Raw genomic sequence first — 22787 nt, 5'->3', positions numbered from 1 at the left:
AAGTGAACTCAATCGAGAGAAAACATCTCGATTCTATATTTTTATGGGTTATATAATATGTTTGTATTTATTACTTCTTTTTTCATTTATCATTATAACATAATGCAATCATATTTCGTAATACTTACACAAAAAAGAACAAAACTGGCTTTAAGGATTTGCTAAGTAAACTTACGGCTTCAATAAAGAATTTCGTTACAGCTTTAATTTTTTTGTGTGTTTGTATATGTTTTTATCCATTTGGCTGAATTGAACCAATTCCAATGATTTTTAATGTGTTAGTTATACTCGGTGTTTCCCAAAACGAAGTATTGAGTAAGGCCAGTAAATGTCCTACAGCTGGGCTATGGCATCCTCTCTTTTTTTTAAAAGGAAGGTTTGAAGCTAACGATAAACTAACCTAAAGATACCTATATATCCTTACTAAGTTTTTTTACCAACGGGCACGAAATGAATTGTAAATACAAATTAAGCACATGAAAACAGCAGTACTTGTCTTACTTTAAAATGGAACCCATATACAGTCTCTCCCCGTTTTCCTCATAAATTTATTATATTTACTTACTCTTCCTACAGATTATGTAATTAATTATTCTATCCAAGTTTTCCTTTAAACATTTATGTGCCTACTGCGTACATTGAAAATAAATAACTTTCTTAAGCAATCTATAGCACAATATTCTATATCTGATACAAAATCTCATTACATGAATTAAAATTTAATAAATATAAACATATGTACAAGAACGCAAACAAACGTTTTAAACTTGGCCCGTTCATTATGTAAATATTCAAAGATAATGTATTGTTTGCTAATGGTACTTATTGCTTTTTAAAGTTCACAGAAAAAATATTAGACAATGTAAAATGAACCGTAACCGTAACAGCCTGTGAATGTCCCACTGCTGAGCTAAAGGCCTCCTCCCCTCTTTTTGAGGAGAAGGTTTGGAGCTTATTTCACCACGCTGCTCCAATGCGGGTTGGTGGAATACACATGTGGCAGCATTTCAGTGAAATTAGACACATACAGGTTTCCTCATGATGTTTTCCTTCACCGTATAGTACGAGATGAATTATAATCACAAATTAAGCACATGCAAAATTCAGTGGTGCTTGCCCGGGTTTGAACCCACGATCATCGGTTAAGATTCACGCGTTCTTACCACTGGGCCATCTCGGCTCATTCACGTCAAGTAAAGAGTACGTCTGGGTCAAATTCGACCATAACGTAACTTAGATCAGAGATTAGCCAACAAAAAAACCTTATTATACATTATAATTTATAAAGAATAAAAAACTTCATATTCGTTAATTTACTATATATGAGACTATATATTACCTGAATTATATATTGACTATGTATTTCTTTTATTTTTTATTAGATCCAAATACACACAAATACATATAAATGAAATATTTTTAGTTGACAAAATAAAGACATAATAGTGGTACCTCAATTTTTTTTTTTTTTTATAGAATAGGAAGGCGGACGAGCATATGGGCCACCTGATGGTAAGTGGTCACCAACGCTCTTAGACATTGGCATTGTAAGAAATGTCAACCATCGCTTACATATCCAATGCGCCACCAACCTTGGGAACTAAGATTTTATGTCCCTTGTGCCTGTAATTACACTGGCTCACTCACCCTTCAAACCGGAACACAACAATATCAAGTATTGCTGTTTTGCGGTAGAATATCTGATGAGTGGGTGGTACCTACCCAGACGAGCTTGCACAAAGCCCTACCACCAGTAATTAATTAATAAAAAAAATTAATTACAGTTGAAGAAACAAAATAAAAGAAAAATCTAAATAACAAATTACTAAAAGCATTAATTAGAATAATAATATATTAAAAAATAATAATAATATAAGGGCAATTATGTGATGTTTGTTATTAATGGCATAATGGTATTCTAAATTTGTATAAATTACTGTTGGTAAAAATTGCGACATCTTTGTCCGAATGAAATTATAGCTGCTTACCTTACCTTGTTTACCGGTGAATTATGCCCCAGGTTAGGTTTGGACGCTTTATATTTAAACATTTTTCGCCTGTTCAAGCGTAAACATTTGGTATTTTACTTGAGAAAAACAGTAACATAAGATTCTTGGTAGAAAACCGATTCCTTAAATAATTAAAAGAACATAATTATCTTGAATAAATATAATAATAATATCCTGGGACATTTTTCACACATGGCCATCTAATCCCAAATTAAGCTTGTACAGAGCTTGTACTATGGAAACCAGACAACTGATATATTATATATATCTATTTTTCTTTTGTAAAAACATACTTATATAGACAATTACACACAGACTTAGGACAAACAGACATGTTCATGCACACAAATATCTGTCATGGGTGGAAAACCTTCGGCGTGAAAGGCCAGCATCCACCAACCATGCCAATCAGCTCGTCAAAACTTTGCTTTTTCAATATCTTTGTTTACTTCTATACAAGAGTTATTATTGTACACAAATGCGAGTGCAAACACATGCGTACTGTTTTTTCTCAACACATAATCACGTAGAATGGCAATTCTACACAACTTGAGAGAGCTCAATAATTTACGTATGAAACACGGGAGAATGCAAATTACTTAACGCTGTGCTATAAAAGAAATCAGTCAGCAAAAATTTTTATGGACCAACCATTTTTAATCCAAACTATGGTAGATAACCGGGTCGGATTCTGACCTACTAAAACCTCTGTGAAGCCCTTGGCAACAATGAACGGCTGAATTAGTACCCGCTGCCCTTGCCTGGTACAAATGTCGTGCTGCTCTAGTGTAGTCACTTATATTGACGTTTTTAGCATATTTGCAATAATATAGACCACATTTTTCTATAATAACCACAAATTTTGAAACCACATATAGCATTATTGTGTTATATGTAGGATTTGTTACTAACTTATGTTATAATTTTGAGCATAGTCTAAAATTTATAGAGCTGTGTTCGACAATGCCGTCTAAGGGTGTGACTGTTAGTGCTAAAATAAAATGCTAACTATAGTAAATGGCTGACGTATATGCGGCTCACTTTAGAATAGAATAGAATAGAATATGCTTTATTGTACACCAAAAGAGTTACAGAACAATTTAAACACAAACACAAAAGAAACGAAAACTATTTTGTACAAAATCGCTAAAAGAGCGATCTCTTCCAGACAACCTTTGGGTGAAGGACATGAAATAAATAAATAAATAAAGCGGTAAGGAGGTGTACTAATCATGTTCATATTCATAATCATATTCATAATCACTTTTTACTTTGTGACAATCAGTTTCTAAAGTTCTAAGAACTATTTAAATAAATATACAGCATTTTGTCAGTTTGCATAAAGATCATCCAAATATAAACCATCAGAAATACCGTTAAGGTTTGTTGCAGAAATGTGCAAACATTTTAGAGTTTAAATAACTTTTGTATCAAGTAACAGTTAAAAAGGAAATTCTTGTTACAATTTAATTTTAAGCGATCACAGAATTTGTTATATTACGTATTAGTCTCATAAATTATATTATTAAAATTCGCCCAAAAAACTGTTTATATCCGATTAAAATAATTAAAATTACTTTCACGATATGAATACTTATCATTCTCCAGATACAATAAGTCCTTACATCAGCGCTTAGTCTGTAGAGAGATAAGAATAAAAACAAGCTACGGACCACATGAGCCTTATCATGTATAGACCATATCATGATAATGACTGAGGTTTATTACACATGGTGCCGCAAAAGAAGTGGCACCGTAGCTTTCGTAATGATCGTTGTATTTGTATTTTGTACGCGCTTTCATACACGCGATGAATCGTGATATCGCGGCATCAATGCAGATTGTGCTGCAATTTTTACAAATGTCTGATTTAGTCTATTATTTTACTCACGCGAGCTGACCGCCGTTGTTGCGTTTTTGCGACGTAGTGTATAAACAGCCTTGAAAGTGGGACCCAACGACGAATATAGTTAATTTTAACCTACGAATAAAAAATAAAAAAGTACCATCTTTTTTTGTTTCTCTTTTGTTCTTAATGTTACATCATAGTCGAAGCGAAAAGAAATAACTGAGATTAGCTTGCTCGCCGATATTACATTCATTGTAAATTTGGCTGTTATGTGAATCATTCTTGTCAGCAATTGTTCTCTAACGATTATAAACTGGTTGCGTATTGGCGATATAAGGAACGGAATAGTTCTTACTATGCCAATGCTTATGGGTGGTGTGGATCTCTCTCTATCAGTTGACCGTCCTACCTACTTAATAAAAAAAATATATAGAACTTCAGACGATAAAAATATAGAAATTCTTTATTGGGCAAAAAAAAACGAATAAAATTCTTCAAAAAGCAAAACGAATTTCTTATAGCTGTTGGCAATATATAACTTTTTTTATTTGTTAAAGTCTAAATCATCCGATATTTTTTTATAGATTATGAAATCGTGTATATTATTGTTAAGATGTGTTACTTGTAGTTGTTTTATTTGTTTCTTATTGTTTTCTGTTTTCGTCAACTACATTATTATTTGGTAAGTATCATCTAGTTAATCGATCTTTTCTTTTATTACTTTTTATATGTTATTTATCTCTCAATCGTTACTAATCTTAAAAATGCGAAATTGAGTCTGATTGTTTTTTTTTTGCTTTCACGTCTTTATTTTTTTTAACGTTTGAAAAATGCTTTATTCGTTTCCCCCACGGAAACAGTGGGGTGTGGGGGATGTGGTGCTCGCCGTAGACCATCGGAGTACCCACTAAAAACCAACAGTACCCGTCTTAACGAGGATCGCTTCCGCATGCTACCGTGACTTCACATCTTAACTGCTCAACCGATCGTCATCAAATTTTTATCTAACACCTCCCCCCCCTACACATGTGGATAAAGTTGCGGGCGGAAGCTAGTAGCTTATATTTTCAATATTTTTTCCCAAATGTCAAAAAATTCTACTTTATGCTATCTCTCTTGTTTGTTAATTTGTAGATATATAACAATATTAATAATAACCCCACCGACGTATCTTTACGTTGCCGACGTGGTGGGGCTTGTGCGCTTCAATGATTCTTAGGGCTATGTATTGGCATATATAGCTACTCATGTTGGATTGACCTAAGATGAGAAGACAGACCATGAGAGATACAACCTAAGCCAAGGTGGAACAGCGTACGCCGAGGGCTTCATGACTAAGGGGGTGCTTAGTCGTTAGTATGCGAACTTTAGAGACAAGGGGACCTCTAATTTAATTTACCCTTATCACAGTTAACGCAGGGCTCTGCTGTGATTGACTTTTATGTCCCTAGCTACTCGTGGGAATAATATGATAACTAGGTCTAAAACTAAAAAATATATACAGGCGAACGTGCCATAGTTAAAAGAAGAGTCCACGCAGACTTCTAATTTATCCTCCAAATCTATATTCCCATCAATACCCTCTTCATCATCAATTTTGTATGCATCTTCACCAAATTCATCATCAACCGGTGCTCAACTGGCGGATGTTGCACAGGAGACAAATTTTGTCAGTGAATGTGTGCCCACCACCAGTGGCGTAATAAAACGTAAAAAATGGAGTATGGAAATGAATAAGTTCATCCTACGTACCTACCTATATCTTACAAATTTAGAATCAGACACAAATTCATATCTTTCTTCATTACATATAAAATTTATAGATAAATATCCACATATAGAAGTAACCAGACATAGAATTGGTGACCAACGTAGAGCTATTATACAAAAGAAATTATTATCACAAGAAACCATTGATCAGATTTACGATGAAGTTAGAACAGAATTGCAAGTAATCTAAACTCAGATACAACAAAACGCCACAAATCTTAAAACATCCCTTAACACACTAACAGGAAAACGTATGAAATGGACAAATGAATGCAATGAAGCAATTATTAGGATTTATTTCAAAATAGCACAATTAGAGACTAATAAGACCGCTTATAGAAAACGTTTGTATGATGAGTTTATAAACTTATACCCAGAGTTTACACACATTACAGAGCAAAGATTAGCGGATCAACGAAGGGCAATAATAAATAATAAATATATTAAGCAAGATAGATTAACACTGATTAAACAACAAGTAGCAGATGAATTACATTATACACACACACTAACGGACGACACAGATAATGAACATTTACAAACAACAGAACAAAGTAATATTACACACATGCATTCAAATCTAATTCAGAAACAAACTCACAAGCTAGGAAAATGCAAAACACTACAGTTATATGCACTGATTCCGTTACATCAACCCCTATCGATGAACAAAACATAGAAAGTATCACCCACGATAATGATATAACCTTAGAAGTAAACACTGAAATAGAGAACACATTTACATACATCCTCTAGAACATTTTTGTGATACTGAACCAACTAGCAGACCATACATTCCTAAACAAAGGACTTCTAAAAAGTTTTCATTAATAATGAAATACATAGATGATACTGACAAAATTTGTAAACACTGATACTGATTTTATCACTCTACAGACAATAATTTACTGTGCCGCATGGACAGCAGCTAAATGTAATGGGGCAAGAAGAAGAAAAAGAAGAGAAGAAGACATTCTCAACACAAAACAACCATCAAAACAAATCATACAGAAAATCTAGCTGGCAAAGAAGATTAGAAAATAAAATAAGGAAGTTGCGAGTCAATATAGGCAGGTTAACACAATTTATTAGAGGAAATAGAAACCGAAAAGTAGTAGCTGCAGTAGAACGCATAAAGACACAGTATCAATCACACGCACAACATGAAAATACAAACACGCATATAGAACACTTCTTAGATACCTTAAAACAGAAACTCAATGCAGCAGCTAGTAGACTTAAGAGATATTTGACGTGTACTGCCCGTAAAATAGAAAACAAAACATTTGCTAACAATGAAAAAATCTTCTATAGAAATTTATTATCTAATTGCAAAGATAATGAGCAAAATCTAGAAATACCTCGAAATATTTCGACAATTCTGGGCTAAGACATGGGAAAACCCCATAGAACATACTGAACATGCAGACTGGGTTAACGAAATAACTACACATATTCCAGAGATGGAGTTCAACTTCATACCAATAGAAAAATTTATAGATGTCATCAATCGAATGCACAATTGGAAATCCCCAGGCTCAGATAATATTCACAACTATTGGTACAAGAAATTTAGTAGCAGACACTCATACATACATAAATACTTAAATACATTCATTCAATCACCACATTTACTACCGAAATATATAACTCATGGAATCACATACTTAGTACGTAAAGATAAACATGATAACACAAATCCAGATAAATACCGACCAATAACTTGCTTACAAACCTTATATAAAATTTTATCAGCTTGCATAAGTGAAGAAATATACAAACATTTAACTTAACATAATATATTAGCCGAACAGCAAAAGGGGTGTAGAAAAAATAGCCAAGGTTGTAAGGAGCAGCTTACTTTTGATGCAATCATTTTAAGTAGTGCGGTAAAATCGAAAACAGATATCCATATTATATTTATTGATTATCAAAAAGCCTTTAATTCAGTCCCGCATAGCTGGTTATTGTATGTCTTAAAATTGTATAAAATAAACCCAACCCTCATATAATTTCTTAAAAATTCGATGCAAAACTGGCAAACTGTATTAAAAATAAAACAGTCGTCCATGAAATATCTAACTACTGAACCAATCCGTATCCAACAAGGAATTTTTCAAGGAGACGCTCTGAGCCCCCTCTGGTTTTGCTTGGCCTTAAATCCTCTTTCACTCTTGTTAAATAAAACCAATACAGGATTCACACTTTACGGTAATAACACCCAATGTAACTTATCACACCTCATGTACATGGACGATATAAAACTTTACTCCACTGACAAAAACACACTGCTTGAGTTAGCAAGCATTACCGAACAGTTCTCAAACGATATTCATATGAAATTCGGAGTTGACAAGTGCAAAATTCTGTCAATCTCGAAAGGAAAAATCCTTAATAATAGCTACACACTCGAAACTGGTGAACTAATTGAACCAATGGATGAACTAAGCACATATAAATACCTTGGTTTTAAACAATCTAGGCAAATACTACAAACAATAATAAAATTCTCGCACCGATTAAATCTCGTATTAAAGACACACCTTAACTCTAAAAACACAATAAAAGCTATTAATACATTTGCCATACCCTTACTTACGTACTCTTTCGGTATAATACAATGATCAAAAAGTGACATAAAAAAATTGTAGCGAACTATAACCACTCACTTCACTAAATATAGGAAACATCATCAAAAATCATGTATTCAAAGGCTCACACTACCACGCAAAGAAGGAGGAAGCGGATTAATAGACATACACAATTTACACAATAAGCAGATACTCTCACTCAGAGCATACTTCCATGATAAATCCGAACACTCACCTCTACATAGACACGCAACAGAAATAGACAAAAAGCTTACACCATTAAACCTACATGACAAAAACACTCAAGTAAACGAACATATCATAAGTACACAACAACAAATGTTGGCATGGGCTGAAAAAACACTGCATGGGAGGCACCGAGCCTATTTGAACCAACCCCACGTCGACAAAGAGAAGTCGAACGAATGGCTCAAACGAGGTGAACTGTTCCCTGAGACCGAAGGTTTTATGCTCGCCATTCAAGACCAAATAATAGCAACTCGTAACTATAGGAAGTACATAATGAAGGATAATAATCAACCTACTGACTTATGTAGACACTGTAACGCAGCCTCTGAAACTATTCAGCACATAACGGGGGCTTGCAAATCTCTCGCACAGACCGATTATAAGCATCGACATGATCAAGTGGCTGCAATCATACACCAACATTTAGCATACAAATATAAACTTATAACAGAAATGAATCCATATTACAAATATAAACCGGAAAGTGTATTAGACAATAGAAATCACAAAATCTACTGGGATAGAACAATAATAACTGAAAAAACTATCTGTTATAATAGACCAGATATTACCGTTCATGATAAAATCAATAAAATCGTTTATCTTATCGATATAGCCGTTCCTAATTCACATAACATACAAACCACAATATCTGAAAAGTTAAGTAAATATCAAGATCTCGCCATAGAAATTAAAACGCAATGGAAAGCACAAACAGTACACATAGTCCCAATAGTCCTATCACCCACAGGTATCGTGCCAAAATCCTTGACACAAAGTCTGAACACCTTACAAATGCCAGCGTATATCTTCCATATACTTCAAAAAGCCATAATCCTTAACACCTGCCGTATCACCCGAAAGTTTATATCATCATCCACCTTATCATCAAAGTTTTTAATATAAGCAACACTCCTTAATGCTTGGCTGCAGCCCACGTTTTAGGTTTAAACCCTTCGAAAGAAGAGAAACATTAAAAGTTAAATAGAAATAATAATAATAATATTCTGGGACATTTTTCACACACGGCCATCTGATCCCAAATTAAGCTTGTACAAAACTTGTGCTAAGGAAACCAGACAACTGATATACTACATATACTACTTTTTCTTTTGTAAATACATACTTATATAGATTTACACCATTACAACATTATACAACAGAGTGATATAGATATCGTCTGATACAACAAAGAAGAAATATATAATATAATAATAGTGGTATATTTTAAGATTTTTAAAAATATCCGCAGGTTAAATTTAAGGAACATAACGTATTTTATTATTAACTATGGTGTCACTGGCAATGCCTTGAATATGTTTGATCTTACCTCACTAATCGACATCAAATTGTTAAAATTAATAAGTACCAAAGTAAACCTGCAATTATAAACTATGGAGTGCCCCAAGGCTCCATTTTAGGGCCTTTGCTCTTTTAAACATACATTAATAATATTCATCAATTGGACTTACATGGTGAACTCACTCTTTATGCTGATGATACATGCTTGTTTTATTTCGGATCCTCAATTAATGATATTATACCTCAAGCGCAAGCAGATCTCAATAATCTTTATATGTGGTTCCAATCAAATCTGCTCACTATTAATATTAATAAAACATGCTATATGATCTTCAAAGCGAAAAATAAAAAAATACAGCTTCATACACCTCTTACAATAAATAATATACCTTTGCAAGAGAAAAAGCAAGAAAAATATCTAGGACTAAGACTTGATACATATTTAACATGGAATACACATATAGAACATATTACAAACAAACTCTCTAGTCTAATCGGTTCATTGAGATCAACGGTTCGATGTTTACCTCGTCGAGTTCGCTTAATGATTTACAATAGTTTAGTGAAACCACATCTTTTGTATCTCATCGAAATATGGGGTGTGGCATCAAAAAGCAATATAGCCCAACTTCAAATTGCTCAAAATAAAATAATTAAATTACTTTTTCATTACCCTTATTTAACACCTTCAGATAAAGTCTATAAAGAAACCAAATTAATGAATATTAAGCAATTATACAACTACACTACTTGTATTCTTATACGTAAAATCTTAGACAAAAAAATACATACAGAAATATCTTTCGAAAGCAAAGGTCAATTACACAAATATGCAACTAGACGTGCTGGCCATCTAATACTGCCTAAAACTAGAACTAAGAGTGGAAAAAAGATGATTATTTTTGAGGGAGCAAAACTTTATAACAATTTACCTAAACACGTAAAAACTCTAACAAATTTTTCTATGTTTAAATCTCGACTTTATAACCATACTCTGTGTAACAATTCTCTGTTAAAATAATTAATTGAAACTGTTATCTCAACTGTTTTGCTGATCCGAACGAATTGTTATATTTATAAGTTAGATATAAGTTCTCATGTAAAAGACGTTGTCGTAATGAGAATAAAGTTCTATAATCTCAACTATTTATGCCTAATTAAGAGGAGGTAGGTAAATAATACGTTTTACGTTACTTTTGTGATGATAATTGGGTAAGTTCTAGAAGTTGCTTTAGAAAAATTAAATCAAAAAGTAACAAAAAATGGGTAACGATTTTGAAAACCGTACACTGTGTACACCCCCCCCCCCAGCTACAAACCTATAAATTCAATTTCAGTGTGTACTTAGTATGGTTGTACATAATAAAATACAATATTTACTTGGTGGTAGGGCTTTAGAGGGCTTTGTGCAAGTCCATGAGCCGTGAGTCCAACCACTCATAGGATATTCGACCGCCAAATAGCAACACATAGTATTGTTGTGTACCGTTTTGAAGGAGGGATTGTAACTACAAGCGGCAGTACAATAGGCTTAACATCTTACTTTCTAAGATTAATTGCGCATTGGCGATATAAGGAACGGAATTCTTACTATACCAATGTTGATGGGTGGTGGTAAACACTCACTATCAGTAAACCAAATACCTTTTGACCGTCCGCTTACCTTAATTAAAAAAAATAACTTAACAAACATTTATTTAACTGATTGATTAATTATAAATCTTTTAAGTTTAATTTATACTTTCAATTAGCTTTATTAGCAATAAAATCATATACGTTTGTTTTTAATTAATGATCCAACATTTCAATTCACGGTGACCTGTATTGTAAAAGCTCCAGATTTTGTAATTGACTCATTAATGATTTTATTGTGAACAAAACAAAATATATTTTATTTATTTTGTAAACAATATAATGGCCAGTGCTTTACTTTAAGAACTTTTTTGTATTTCACTCATGAAATATCGAAAACTCACTAACGCAACGCTATTTTCATGTGTGTAACTTATAAATGTTACAATAATTACTATAGTCAATGTCACATATCCCTTTTTGACATTTCACGGTCGTGTACTGTGGTGAGCTTCGAGTTTATTTTTACAAAATAGCCCTATAACATTAAATGTAACAAAAATAATTTGATATCGTATGTATCGATCATTTAATCATTGTAATTAATGATTGCTTGAATTTTATCTCATTTTTTTTGGGGTCGGCGCAGTGTATTATTGTAAAAATGGATTTCGCGGACTTAGGGTCTGACGCTAACTTTCCTCGAGATTTTTTTTTTTTTTTTTTTATATCGCCGGGAGGGCAAATGACTCTACTCCACCTGATGGTAAGTGGTAGTAGAGTCCAAACGCGACGACGGCCAGTACAGACGGGAAAAACGTTCTGCACTAGCCGCCTTCGCCTTGCCGGCCCGCAAGATGCCTCTTCACGCCTCGTTTGAAGGAACCCGGGTTGTAAGAGGAGGGGAATACGTGAGCTGGTAAGGAATTCCATTTTTTGGAAGTGCGACAAAGAAAGGAGTTGCCAAATTTCTTTGTTCGCGATGGAATTGATGTCACAGTTAGGCGGTGACATCGAGAACCAGCTCGCGCGGACTTAAGAAGGAAGGGGGAAGCAGGAATTAGAGAGAATAATTCCTCAGAGCACTCGCCGTGATACAGTCGATAGAAAGCGCTCAGTGCTGCTATCTCACGACGCAATTGTAAAGGTTCAAGGGTGTTTGTGACCTTTACGTCGCCAATAATGCGTACGGCACGTCGCTGCAACCGGTCCAAGGCCTCAAGTAGGTACTTAGCGGAGCCATCCCAAAGGTGCGAGCAATATTCCACGCAAGATCGTACCTGTGTTTTGTACAGCAGGCACAGTTGTTGTGGCGTGAAAAAGCGCCGCACCTTGTTCAGAACTCCGAGTTTCCGTGAAGCTGTTTTTATAACAGCCTCGATGTAATCCCTTGGACTAAGGTCGCAGCGAACGTCAATCCCCAGCATGGCGATTTTGCTTTGCATCACCAGCGGAGTACCACAGAGGGAGGGAAGAGGGGAAAATGTTGACTTTTTCGCCGTGAGAGTGCATACCTGTGTTTTCTTGGCATTAAACTCAACAAGATTATCAGAGCCCCATTTGGCGATGAGATCTAACGTCCTATCGAGTTCAATGACAAGATTCTCCCGCCTCTCCTCAGTTTCCGCCCGCCCAGCCACTGCGCGTCCGTGGTATCCACCATGCACTGTACTATCATCCGCATAGCAATGTATGTTCCCAAGGGAGAGCATATCATTGATATGCAAAAGAAAGAGTGTGGGAGATAGCACAGATCCCTGGGGGACCCCAGCATTCACTACATAGAATTGTGAAGCGCAACCATCAACTAAAACACGAAGGCTACGCTTGTGTAGGAAGCTGGCAATCCAGGTGCATAGCTGAGCAGGCAGACCATATGCCGGTAGCTTGGAGAGAAGACTTCTGTGCCAGACCCTGTCGAAAGCCTTGGAGATATCGAGGCTGACAGCCAACGATTCTCCACGCTTGTCGATAGCTTCACCCCAGAGGTGTGTTACGTACGCTAGAAGATCACCTGTGGACCGTTTTGGTCGAAACCCGTACTGACGATCATTAATTAGACAGTGATCTTCTAGGTAATGGATCAGTTGGTTGTTTAAAATCCGTTCCATCACCTTACAAAGTACTGAGGTGATAGCTATTGGCCGATAATTTGCTTATAGATTGCTTTTGCTCGATGTCGCTTGGTTATGTTTTGTTTAGGCTTATGTTTAAGCTGTTTTATAAAAGATTTCTCAACACTTACAAAACTCTAGGTTTCATAGATTCCTTCTATTCCAAACTGATGACACCTCACGGCACATTTTATCATTAAATGAATATTATTATATATTATAAAAAAGCGTTTCAGTCGCGTAAATAGCTCGGAAAATATTAATTGAATACCAATTTTATATATTCGTGCGATTAAAAATGCCATTTATTCTGATGATAGCGTTTAACTACCTTACAAAGTTTGAGCACAGCGTCGTTTATCATGACGTAAATATTTATGATGGCCCAACATATGTTAGTATGTCTTAGATAATTTATATATTGATTAATAAAAGTATACGCGTACATCAGAATGACTGCACAATTGACAGTTTAGCATTAAAATACTATCATTATTACGTACCTATTTAGTACTACTGATTGCTGTTAATATTTTTACGCTAATCTGTCACTTTGAATGTCACTTTGAATAGTATATAATTGTGGCATGCAAATTGAAATAGCGATTCATATTTCTTCTGCAAATTTGAAAACAAAAGCCGAAAGTTGATCAAGCCTCCAGTAAAAATTATTTTAAGTTATAGCCCAATATTTTTCTAAGAAGCGTTATTAATATTTTCTATATTAAATATTCACTTCCCTCACTATAGACAATTTGTTTTTATTTATGTGTTTCATTAAAGTTCTTATATTATCACGACTTACCTTAGGATTGGAGAGTAGAATAAACTTGTTTGATTCGCATACATTTTAAAGTTAGTTAGTTATTTGGATTTTTTAATAAATTTATTTTTCAATCTTACGATAATAACAATTTTAATACTAATACGCGGTCTCTAAGGTTGTGTAAGACTTTTGCCTATTAAATACTTAATTAATACTTTGTTATAAATTATACGACTGTAATTAAATAGGTTTTAAAGAACGAATAAGTCATGTGAGATTTAAAGTTTAATAATAATAATATCCTGGGACATTTTTCACACACGGCCATCTGATCCCAAATTAAGCTTGTACAAAGCTTGTGCTATGGAAACCAGACAACTGATATACTACATATACTACTTTTCTTTTGTAAATACATACTTATATAGATAATTACACCCAGACTCAGGACAAACAGACATGTTCATGCACACAAATGTCTGTCCTGGGTGGGAATCGAACCCACAACCTTCGGCGTGAAAGGCAAGTATCTACCAACCACGCCAACCGGCTCGTCGAGAACAGAATTTTGAAGTTGAACAGAATTTTGAGAAACTATAATGAAACCTTTCGCAAGTATCTTGATATATATATATTTACCTATACAATGTACACTTTTAAAAAAAATCCTCAAAGAAATCTTATAGCTTATAAATATTACTTTCTTTTTATCTTTATTATCGTTTTGAAAAGCGTATGTAACTTTAAGTAGTATTAGTGTAATATATACAGTAACAGTAACAGCCTGTTAATGTCCCACTGCTGGGCTAAGGCCACCTCTCCCTTTTGAGGAGAAGGTTTGGAGCTTATTCCACCACGCTGCTCCAATGCGGGTTGGTAGAATACACGTGGCAGGATTTCAATGAAATTAGACACATGCAGGTTTCCTCACGATGTTTTCCTTCACCGTCAAGCACGAGATGAATTATAAACACAAATTAAGCACATGAAAATTCAGTGGTGCTTGCCCCGGTTTGAACCCACGATCATCGGTTAAGATTCACGCGTTCGAACCACTGGGCCATCTCGGCTTTTGTAATATATAAAAAGTAGGTATTTGTTTAATGTTTTCTTTTACTAATTACGTTTGTGTATATACTTTAGTTGGTAAACCTTATTCAATAAATAAATAAATTTACAGTTAAATTTAAAATACGTTATTGATATGATAGGTTTTACAAATTGACCGTTTTTGTTATATCTGTTTATTCTGACAGCTGTGACCACATGTCACGCCCTATTATACGCGTACCCCCATAATAAATAATTACTTTGAAAGATACTCCCACGTCCTTAAACTAAATTTGAATTGTCATTTATATGGATTACTGTATAAATTTTATCAGCAATTTTAGTTATAAATAATTCATTAAATATCTAATTTAAAATATTAAATTATTTAAATATATTCTTGTTTAGTTTGAAGTTTTTTTTATTTATATAAAAGACGAATCAAGAAAAAGAAAACTCTGATGCTTGTCCAGGCTTCGAAATCTTAAGTTAAGTTTCATGTGTTCTGACTTAATAATAAAATTTAGGGCCTCTAGTCAATTCAATAAAAACACAATACTTATTACCAACATATGTTCATCTATACGGCACTGTTTTAGCAGCGTTTTTGAGGGCCTGCTTATTACAAAATTAACTTGAAAAAATCTTAAAAAATAATAATTAAATTGTAAAAATAATTGGACTTTTTTATAAATAAACCGTCATCAAATATTTGTTTTACATAGAGATCATTGTAAGTGATAAATCCGCCGTTGTATAAGTGATCCTATGTAATCACTTTGGAAGATGATATACAACATCAAGATTATATAAAATATGCGGTAATATGTATCGCAGGTATATAAGTAAATATAAATTTAAAAGATATTTTGCGCAGGCATAACAAAATTAAACGAATTCCTTATAAAAACATTTCAACGACAAACTTATTTATTATATAAATATCTGTGAATAAATAAACAATGTAAAATTGTTTGCAAGAAAACATAATAAGCAGTAACAACTATTGTTATGTAATTGTTCAGACCGGAACGCTTGGATGTGGCTCAGTCTGATATATGAAATTAATCGAGAAGTAACTTAAAGTATTCTAGAGAACACATATTCACTAGAAACGTTCGAAACGAATTTCATCGTCCAAGTATACCAACTTTGCCAACGAAGTACCGCTTAGAGAATATTCCATCGATTATACATGGTGAATTGGTATTGTTTCACATGGTCTATGTGTCATATTCTTGGTCACTACTTCAAACAGCTCGTTTTATTAATTAAACGATCTGGTAATTTGGCAAATAACACTTTATTGATTTCATTAAAATGTGAATATATGTACGTCGTTGACCTTGCCGTCGATCGTCGTCGATTTTACCGATAAATGCAGCGAGCAAACCTCACACTGTTTTTGGAAAAAATGTCACAGTTTTGTCCAGCATAACTTTGAAGTTTTATTATAACGATGCTATCTATAAAAAAAATGTTGTTATAGATAGCTAAGGTGTAGAAAAAACAAAAGATTACGTAAACAGAGGCACTCTGTTTATTCATTTCTATTATTTTAAATAGTTTAAAAAAATCAATGAAAGAAGAAATTCTATAAATAAAGTAAATTAACGTTTATTTTTTTCAATAACAATAACGTGTTTTAATGGAAAAATGTGATATACTGAAATTACGCTCCGTGAATGTCGGTAATCTGACAGGTTTTATTTTACTATAAAAATACGCGTGTATTTCAAGTCAATCGTCGACTACTTTTTGAGTTTTTTTTTTAAATCTATGCCGATTATATTTTTTATATTTATATTATACGTACTTTATAATGAAGGATTGAATGACTTAGCAAAAGAGTGAGAGAGTAAATGAAACTGCCAAGTTGCTGGTTCTTGTCAGTAGATGTAGATAGATAGATAGATGTAATAGACGTGATGTATGTGAAAGTAATGAACGTTTCGAAGCTATGGTAGATCACGTAAAACTCAAATGAGGTTTATATAATAACGATTTAAAAGTGCTTGTTAATATAAATGTAGGTTTTTTTAATATATTTTTTTTAATTACATTAATCCATATTTTTTATCTTATAGGTAGGCGAATGGACCACCTGATAATAAGTGGTCACCATCGCCCATAGACATTGGCGATGTAAGAAATATTAACCATTGCTTACATCGCCAATGCGTCACCAACCTTGAAAACGTAGGTGTTATCTCGTTGATGATGTTCGGCAAGGAGAGGTCTCCGCCGACAACCGCCGCCAGAGAATGCCTCTGGGGCCCCCACGCGGCACACTCCGTTAGGGTGTGTTGCGCCGTGTTGAATGACGTACCACATTCGTGGCAGGAAGGTGACACCTCCCGCCGCATTATCTCGTTCAGGTACTTACCGAAGCGGCCGTGTCCGGTAAGTACCCGCGTCAACCCGTTGAGTCGCTGGGTCAAAATAAAGTTGAAATATGTATTTTTTTAATGATGTAATATAAAATCAATAAATTCCCAAAATATTGGATTTCTGATCCAGAAATATAACTTACTACCTACATTTAATAAGCACATATATATTATAATTTATTTTCTTCAATGAATAAAGAAAAAAAAAGTAGCGATATAATATATAAATTTATTTGAAGATTTATTATTTATGTATTAAAATTAATACCTGATTTTGTAGCTTGTAAATAAATTAAGTTTCCCCAATAGAAAAATGTTTTTATATACAAAATCAGTTTATTTTACTGTTTTATTTTCAACCAAACTAAAATTCAAATTCATCAATTATAATTAAGAGAAAATATTTAATAGTGTTAATGATGATGAATAAATCATGTCTGTGGTATGTAAAATATGAATAACGCTCGTGGTGACATTTTGCATCATTCGCTGAGATTTATTTAAAAGCATTATCATTTTAACTAAATAGTCATTGTTAATCTTATATACATACTTTAATAACGAATATTTTAGAATAATGAGGTCATATAAGGACAGAAATTCTTTCTTCTGTTCTTGTGGAACGGTGATATTGGTAACTGCAAATCATGGAAAAAAATGTTAATCTATTGGAACTAGGTCTGATGAGTATGGTGAATGATGTAGAGTTTCCAGTCGTAACTCCTGTAGTTTTGATTGTGGTTGTGAAGAAGAAGTGAAGAAGACTAGGTTGTTTGCTAGTGACATTGTCCATCAAAATTTTGCAATTTCTTACAGTACAGCTGTGTTTTGCCAGATCTTAAGAAGTTATTGCATTTGAGACATGGTTTTTCTGCTTCTCCTGATATTAATCAGTGTGATGAACATTTTCGATTGTCATTCCGGATCCACTATTCTCCACAAGTAATTCGCCGTCAACCTCATTACGTCATCATCAATATATCATTACGCTGTTGACCAATAAGGTGAAAGTAAAATTAGTTAATTTTACACTGATCAGTATTTCAAAAACAGGGCGTTACTGTCTGCATGTCTGATAATGCAATTAATTAGGTGACACTTAATCCCTTTTATCAAATTACACAAGCATCTGGCTGGACTCGATCATATTTCACATTTGCGTATCATTCACTACCTTGCGTAATGTAAGAAAACAAAATTTAAAGCTAACCTTACACAATAGTTATCTCAATGTAACTGATACTGAGCAGTATTATAATGAATCCCTTTAGACTGAAAACATGTATTCTCTCTGACAGCGAGAGTCAGCTCTGCAGCATACGCGGTTAGAAAAGTTAGACAACTCACTGATGTTGATACTACTCGATTAGTGTACTTTGCTTCCTTTTATAGTATTATGTCTTACGGTATTCTTCTTTGTGGTAGGGCTACAGATATTGAAACTGTTTTTATTCTGTAAAACAGATTTGTCATATATATTTATATTTATAATCTACGAGCTCGGACTCCCTTCGGGGTATTTTTAATAAAGTGGGTATATTTTGTAATTACGATGGTGAAGAGTTTTTTCTTGGTAGAATCTGCATTATGAATCGGTGGTATAATAATTAAATGTTCAAATTGATTGTTATATGACGGGATATTATGATGTATTATTACGATTACAGTTATTTAGAGGTATTATTACTATCCGAGTCAACAACTCCAATTTATAAAGTATTAGTTTCCGTTCCGTATGTAGGGGGAGGTGGAAAGTAGGTGTTAGTACCCATGTCCAATTATATTACTTCCAGAAAACTTCAATTTATTTTACTCTATCTGTTCTGATTCTTGAAGTCTTATCTGAAATAATTATTTATATTTTGAGGCGTAATTGCATGAGAAGATTTGATGATACTTTTTAATTTGGGATCAGTATATCTCCCATTTTAAATTAATTTTTATTGAACATTGTTAAGCTTTTATTAGAAGGTCCACTCTCATAATCTGATGGGACAGCAAATCTGACGCAACAAAAGAGAGATCAGACGCAGGTTCAGGCTATGGCTTTACGTTCTTTCCAGACAAGAACAAGATATTATAATTTATATGCGAGTATCTATCTAATATTCATGCAGATTTGTTAAAAAGGTTATCTTTAAAAATGTTATCGTAAAAATATATTAATCGCTTCTGTTTTCGAAATATAAACACTAAATTTATAAAATATTTACCTTTTTTGTAAAAAAATTGTATAAACTACTAATTAATTTTAACAACCTTTTATAAATGAGTTGGATGTTTGGATCTTTATATTCTAAGCTAAATTTACAAAAATATGGTTTTGTTTTGCGCTTTTACTTACAGAATAACCTCCTAATTCCTCCTCTCTATTGGAGTAGGATTTGCCCAACAATGGGACATTTAAGAGCTATACGGTTATTACGAGCAAATGGTTTCTCTTTTTTTATTCTCTTTTGTTTGTAAGAGGGAGCAAACGAGCAGGAGGCTCACTTGATGGAAAGTGACAACCACCGCCCATTGATCTTGCAAACAAATATTTGTATTATAATTGTGGCTGATGTTTGTAAAATTGATCTATATTGATTGATTGATTTATATTTCAGAGAGTCGTGTGAGATGAATTGGTCTTCTCGAGGACCAGGATTGGAACAGTAGAAGCAGTGAAGCATGACAGAATATAACATGCGCGTTGTACTCCTCTTCCTGGTGCTGTTCTGCAAAGGTATGTAGTGTTGTTGTTAAATATTGAAGTTTATATATTTTAAACAATAATTGTCTAACTTTGACAATGTCTTTTATTTCTTATAAGCTTTTATTAACTTCACTCGTAAGTATCTGTGAGTCCAATTTTGCAACAGAATTTTAAACTATTAATCCACTCAGTTGAGCTGAAATTAAAATTTTTAGGTACCGCTGACAACATAGTCCATTGTTTTAAGACAGAGGAAATGAAAGCTTGGTTTAAAAATATACGTTGAATTTGATATTGACAAAATGTTATAAATAGTCAGGTTAGATTGCCATGAAATTATATGAACTGCCGCAAAACAGTGACATTGCATGGCAAAGAGCAGTATTCGTTCAAATTTTAATAAAAATCAAAAAGTCTTTATTAATTATTATGTCGTGATAATTTAGTTAATTAAATAAAGATATGTGTTTCAATTTTACATAAGAGCTATTTACATTGAGGAGTTACGTATACGTATACGTAAGTGTATACAAATAAATAGAAACAAAGATATTGTATAAATCACGACAGCTTGGAATGGTAGCAGGAATGTTAGAAGCGTTTTCCTGTTTAATTGCAATTCCGATTATTTGGGTGGAAAATGAAATTGTCACTTATGGTGACGAAACGCAACTTATCTTCACCATAGGTGACTGTGTTATGTGTTTTTTCTTATTTCAATAAAGTATTGAATTGTGATAATGAGTTTTATCAAATTATAAGTATATTAACAAACTTATCGCTTTTAAAACAAAAGGGTAATCTTGCTACAGCGGATTCAATTAGTATTTCGCTTCTAAATTTACAGGTTAACAATAATGTTTGTTTGTACTTGAAAGTTTTAAAACTAACTTAAGATTATTTACAATCTAAGAATCACTAGAAATGTTTATATAATTATTTTTAGCAACGGAACATCTCGTAAAAGTAAAAAATACTTCACAATACAATGATAAAGGTTTTAACTTACGTCTGAATAAATAAATAAATTATTATTATTGCGTCTTATATTATGAGTTTATAATTGGATTACATAATATATTATTCAAAAAATATAACATTTTAAAAGATAGCTCGATGTTATTTTTATCGCTAGTGCAGACGAACGTCGCGTTGTATAATAAGTGTAGTGAAGAAAATATTAGCGTTATTAGTCTGGCACGTGTACTGTACGACCCGATCTTCAATCTCAATCCAATATCCATAACTGTACGTGTTCCACTTGGTTATATCTCACTCGCGACTACCTCGAACTCGACCTACATATCTTTACTGGATTATGTTAGCTAATATTTGTGTTTTTTAATCTTATTTGAACAAACAATTATAACAAATTTAATCATAGAATAAGGTATTCAAAAATAAATTCAAACATTTCTTTGCTTTATTCAATAAAGCGCATAGGACACTAAAATTAAAAAGTCATGTATTTTCTTAATTTAAAATATGAGCCAGTGGTAAATGGGAAAAACCTGCATGTACCAGATGGAAAATAAACATGAAAAACCTGCATGTATGTTATAATAACTTATAATTTTCATACTATTGACGAATATTTATATCTAATACTTTTATGTTTTATAAAATATATTTTACTATGTTAACTTAAAATTATTGAGTTTTTAAGATTTTGTATTTATATAAATCAAACATTATATTGACTCCGACTCACAAAGAAGCAATGGTAAAGGCTGAAACCGTGGTGTAAAATATTGAAGCGAACAAATGACGCAAATATTCTCTAATTTCAAATTATTATTTTTTTATTCAGATGACTCAGATTCAGATGAAACACTGGGCCAAGGCCAAACAAGTAATATGCAATAATATATCTAAAATCTAATTCTATTTTACTTTTTTGTAAAACAAATAAAAAAGTATACGATTAAATTTAGGTTTGAACTATGGATTTGACAAATATATCAAAAAATTTCGTTTATAGCATTGGATGTAACGTTAACAACATATTGAGTGTATGTACGTGAAAAATATAAAATAAAATATACATTTCATATGAAAAATATGCAATGGAAACAAACAGTAAAATTTAATTTTAAAGATATCAATAAAAAATGTTTAATACATATCGGTAAACAGCAAATATATAAAAAATTTATGTATAAATTTAATTTATAAGTGTTCATAGCAAATGTATACTTGTATTATAAATGTAATAATCTGACAACGGATTCAATGATTCAAGTTGCATTATATTTATAAATATTAAGCCAAAATTATCTTTTTCATTTGAAATTTATTCAGGTTTTTCTAGCTTTATAAGAATTAAAAGTTTATATGATAGCTCACTTTCTCTTGACTGCATTACTAAAGACGTACTTGCACAAAACCCTACCTCGCATTAAACATACAATATGAACCATTAATAAAATT

General features: G+C 32.9%; 1 protein-coding gene across 1 annotated transcript in view; it reads left to right on the top strand.

Moving 5' to 3' along the window:
• Positions 1-20342: 20342 nt before the first annotated feature.
• The window catches only part of LOC126771408 (uncharacterized), a 53864-nt gene continuing 51419 nt past the window's right edge, over positions 20343-22787 (top strand). Inside the window, exon 1 of the mRNA XM_050491274.1 lies at positions 20343-20387. Coding sequence (XP_050347231.1) covers positions 20348-20387 — 40 coding nt within the window. The 5' untranslated portion in view covers positions 20343-20347. The remainder of the gene's footprint in view (positions 20388-22787) is intronic.

Source organism: Nymphalis io, chromosome 10 (assembly GCF_905147045.1).
Source record: "Nymphalis io chromosome 10, ilAglIoxx1.1, whole genome shotgun sequence".
Classification (NCBI taxonomy): domain Eukaryota; kingdom Metazoa; phylum Arthropoda; class Insecta; order Lepidoptera; family Nymphalidae; genus Nymphalis; species Nymphalis io.
The sequence above is the reverse complement of the archived record's forward strand: the minus strand, read 5'-3'. Positions and strand labels throughout refer to the sequence as shown.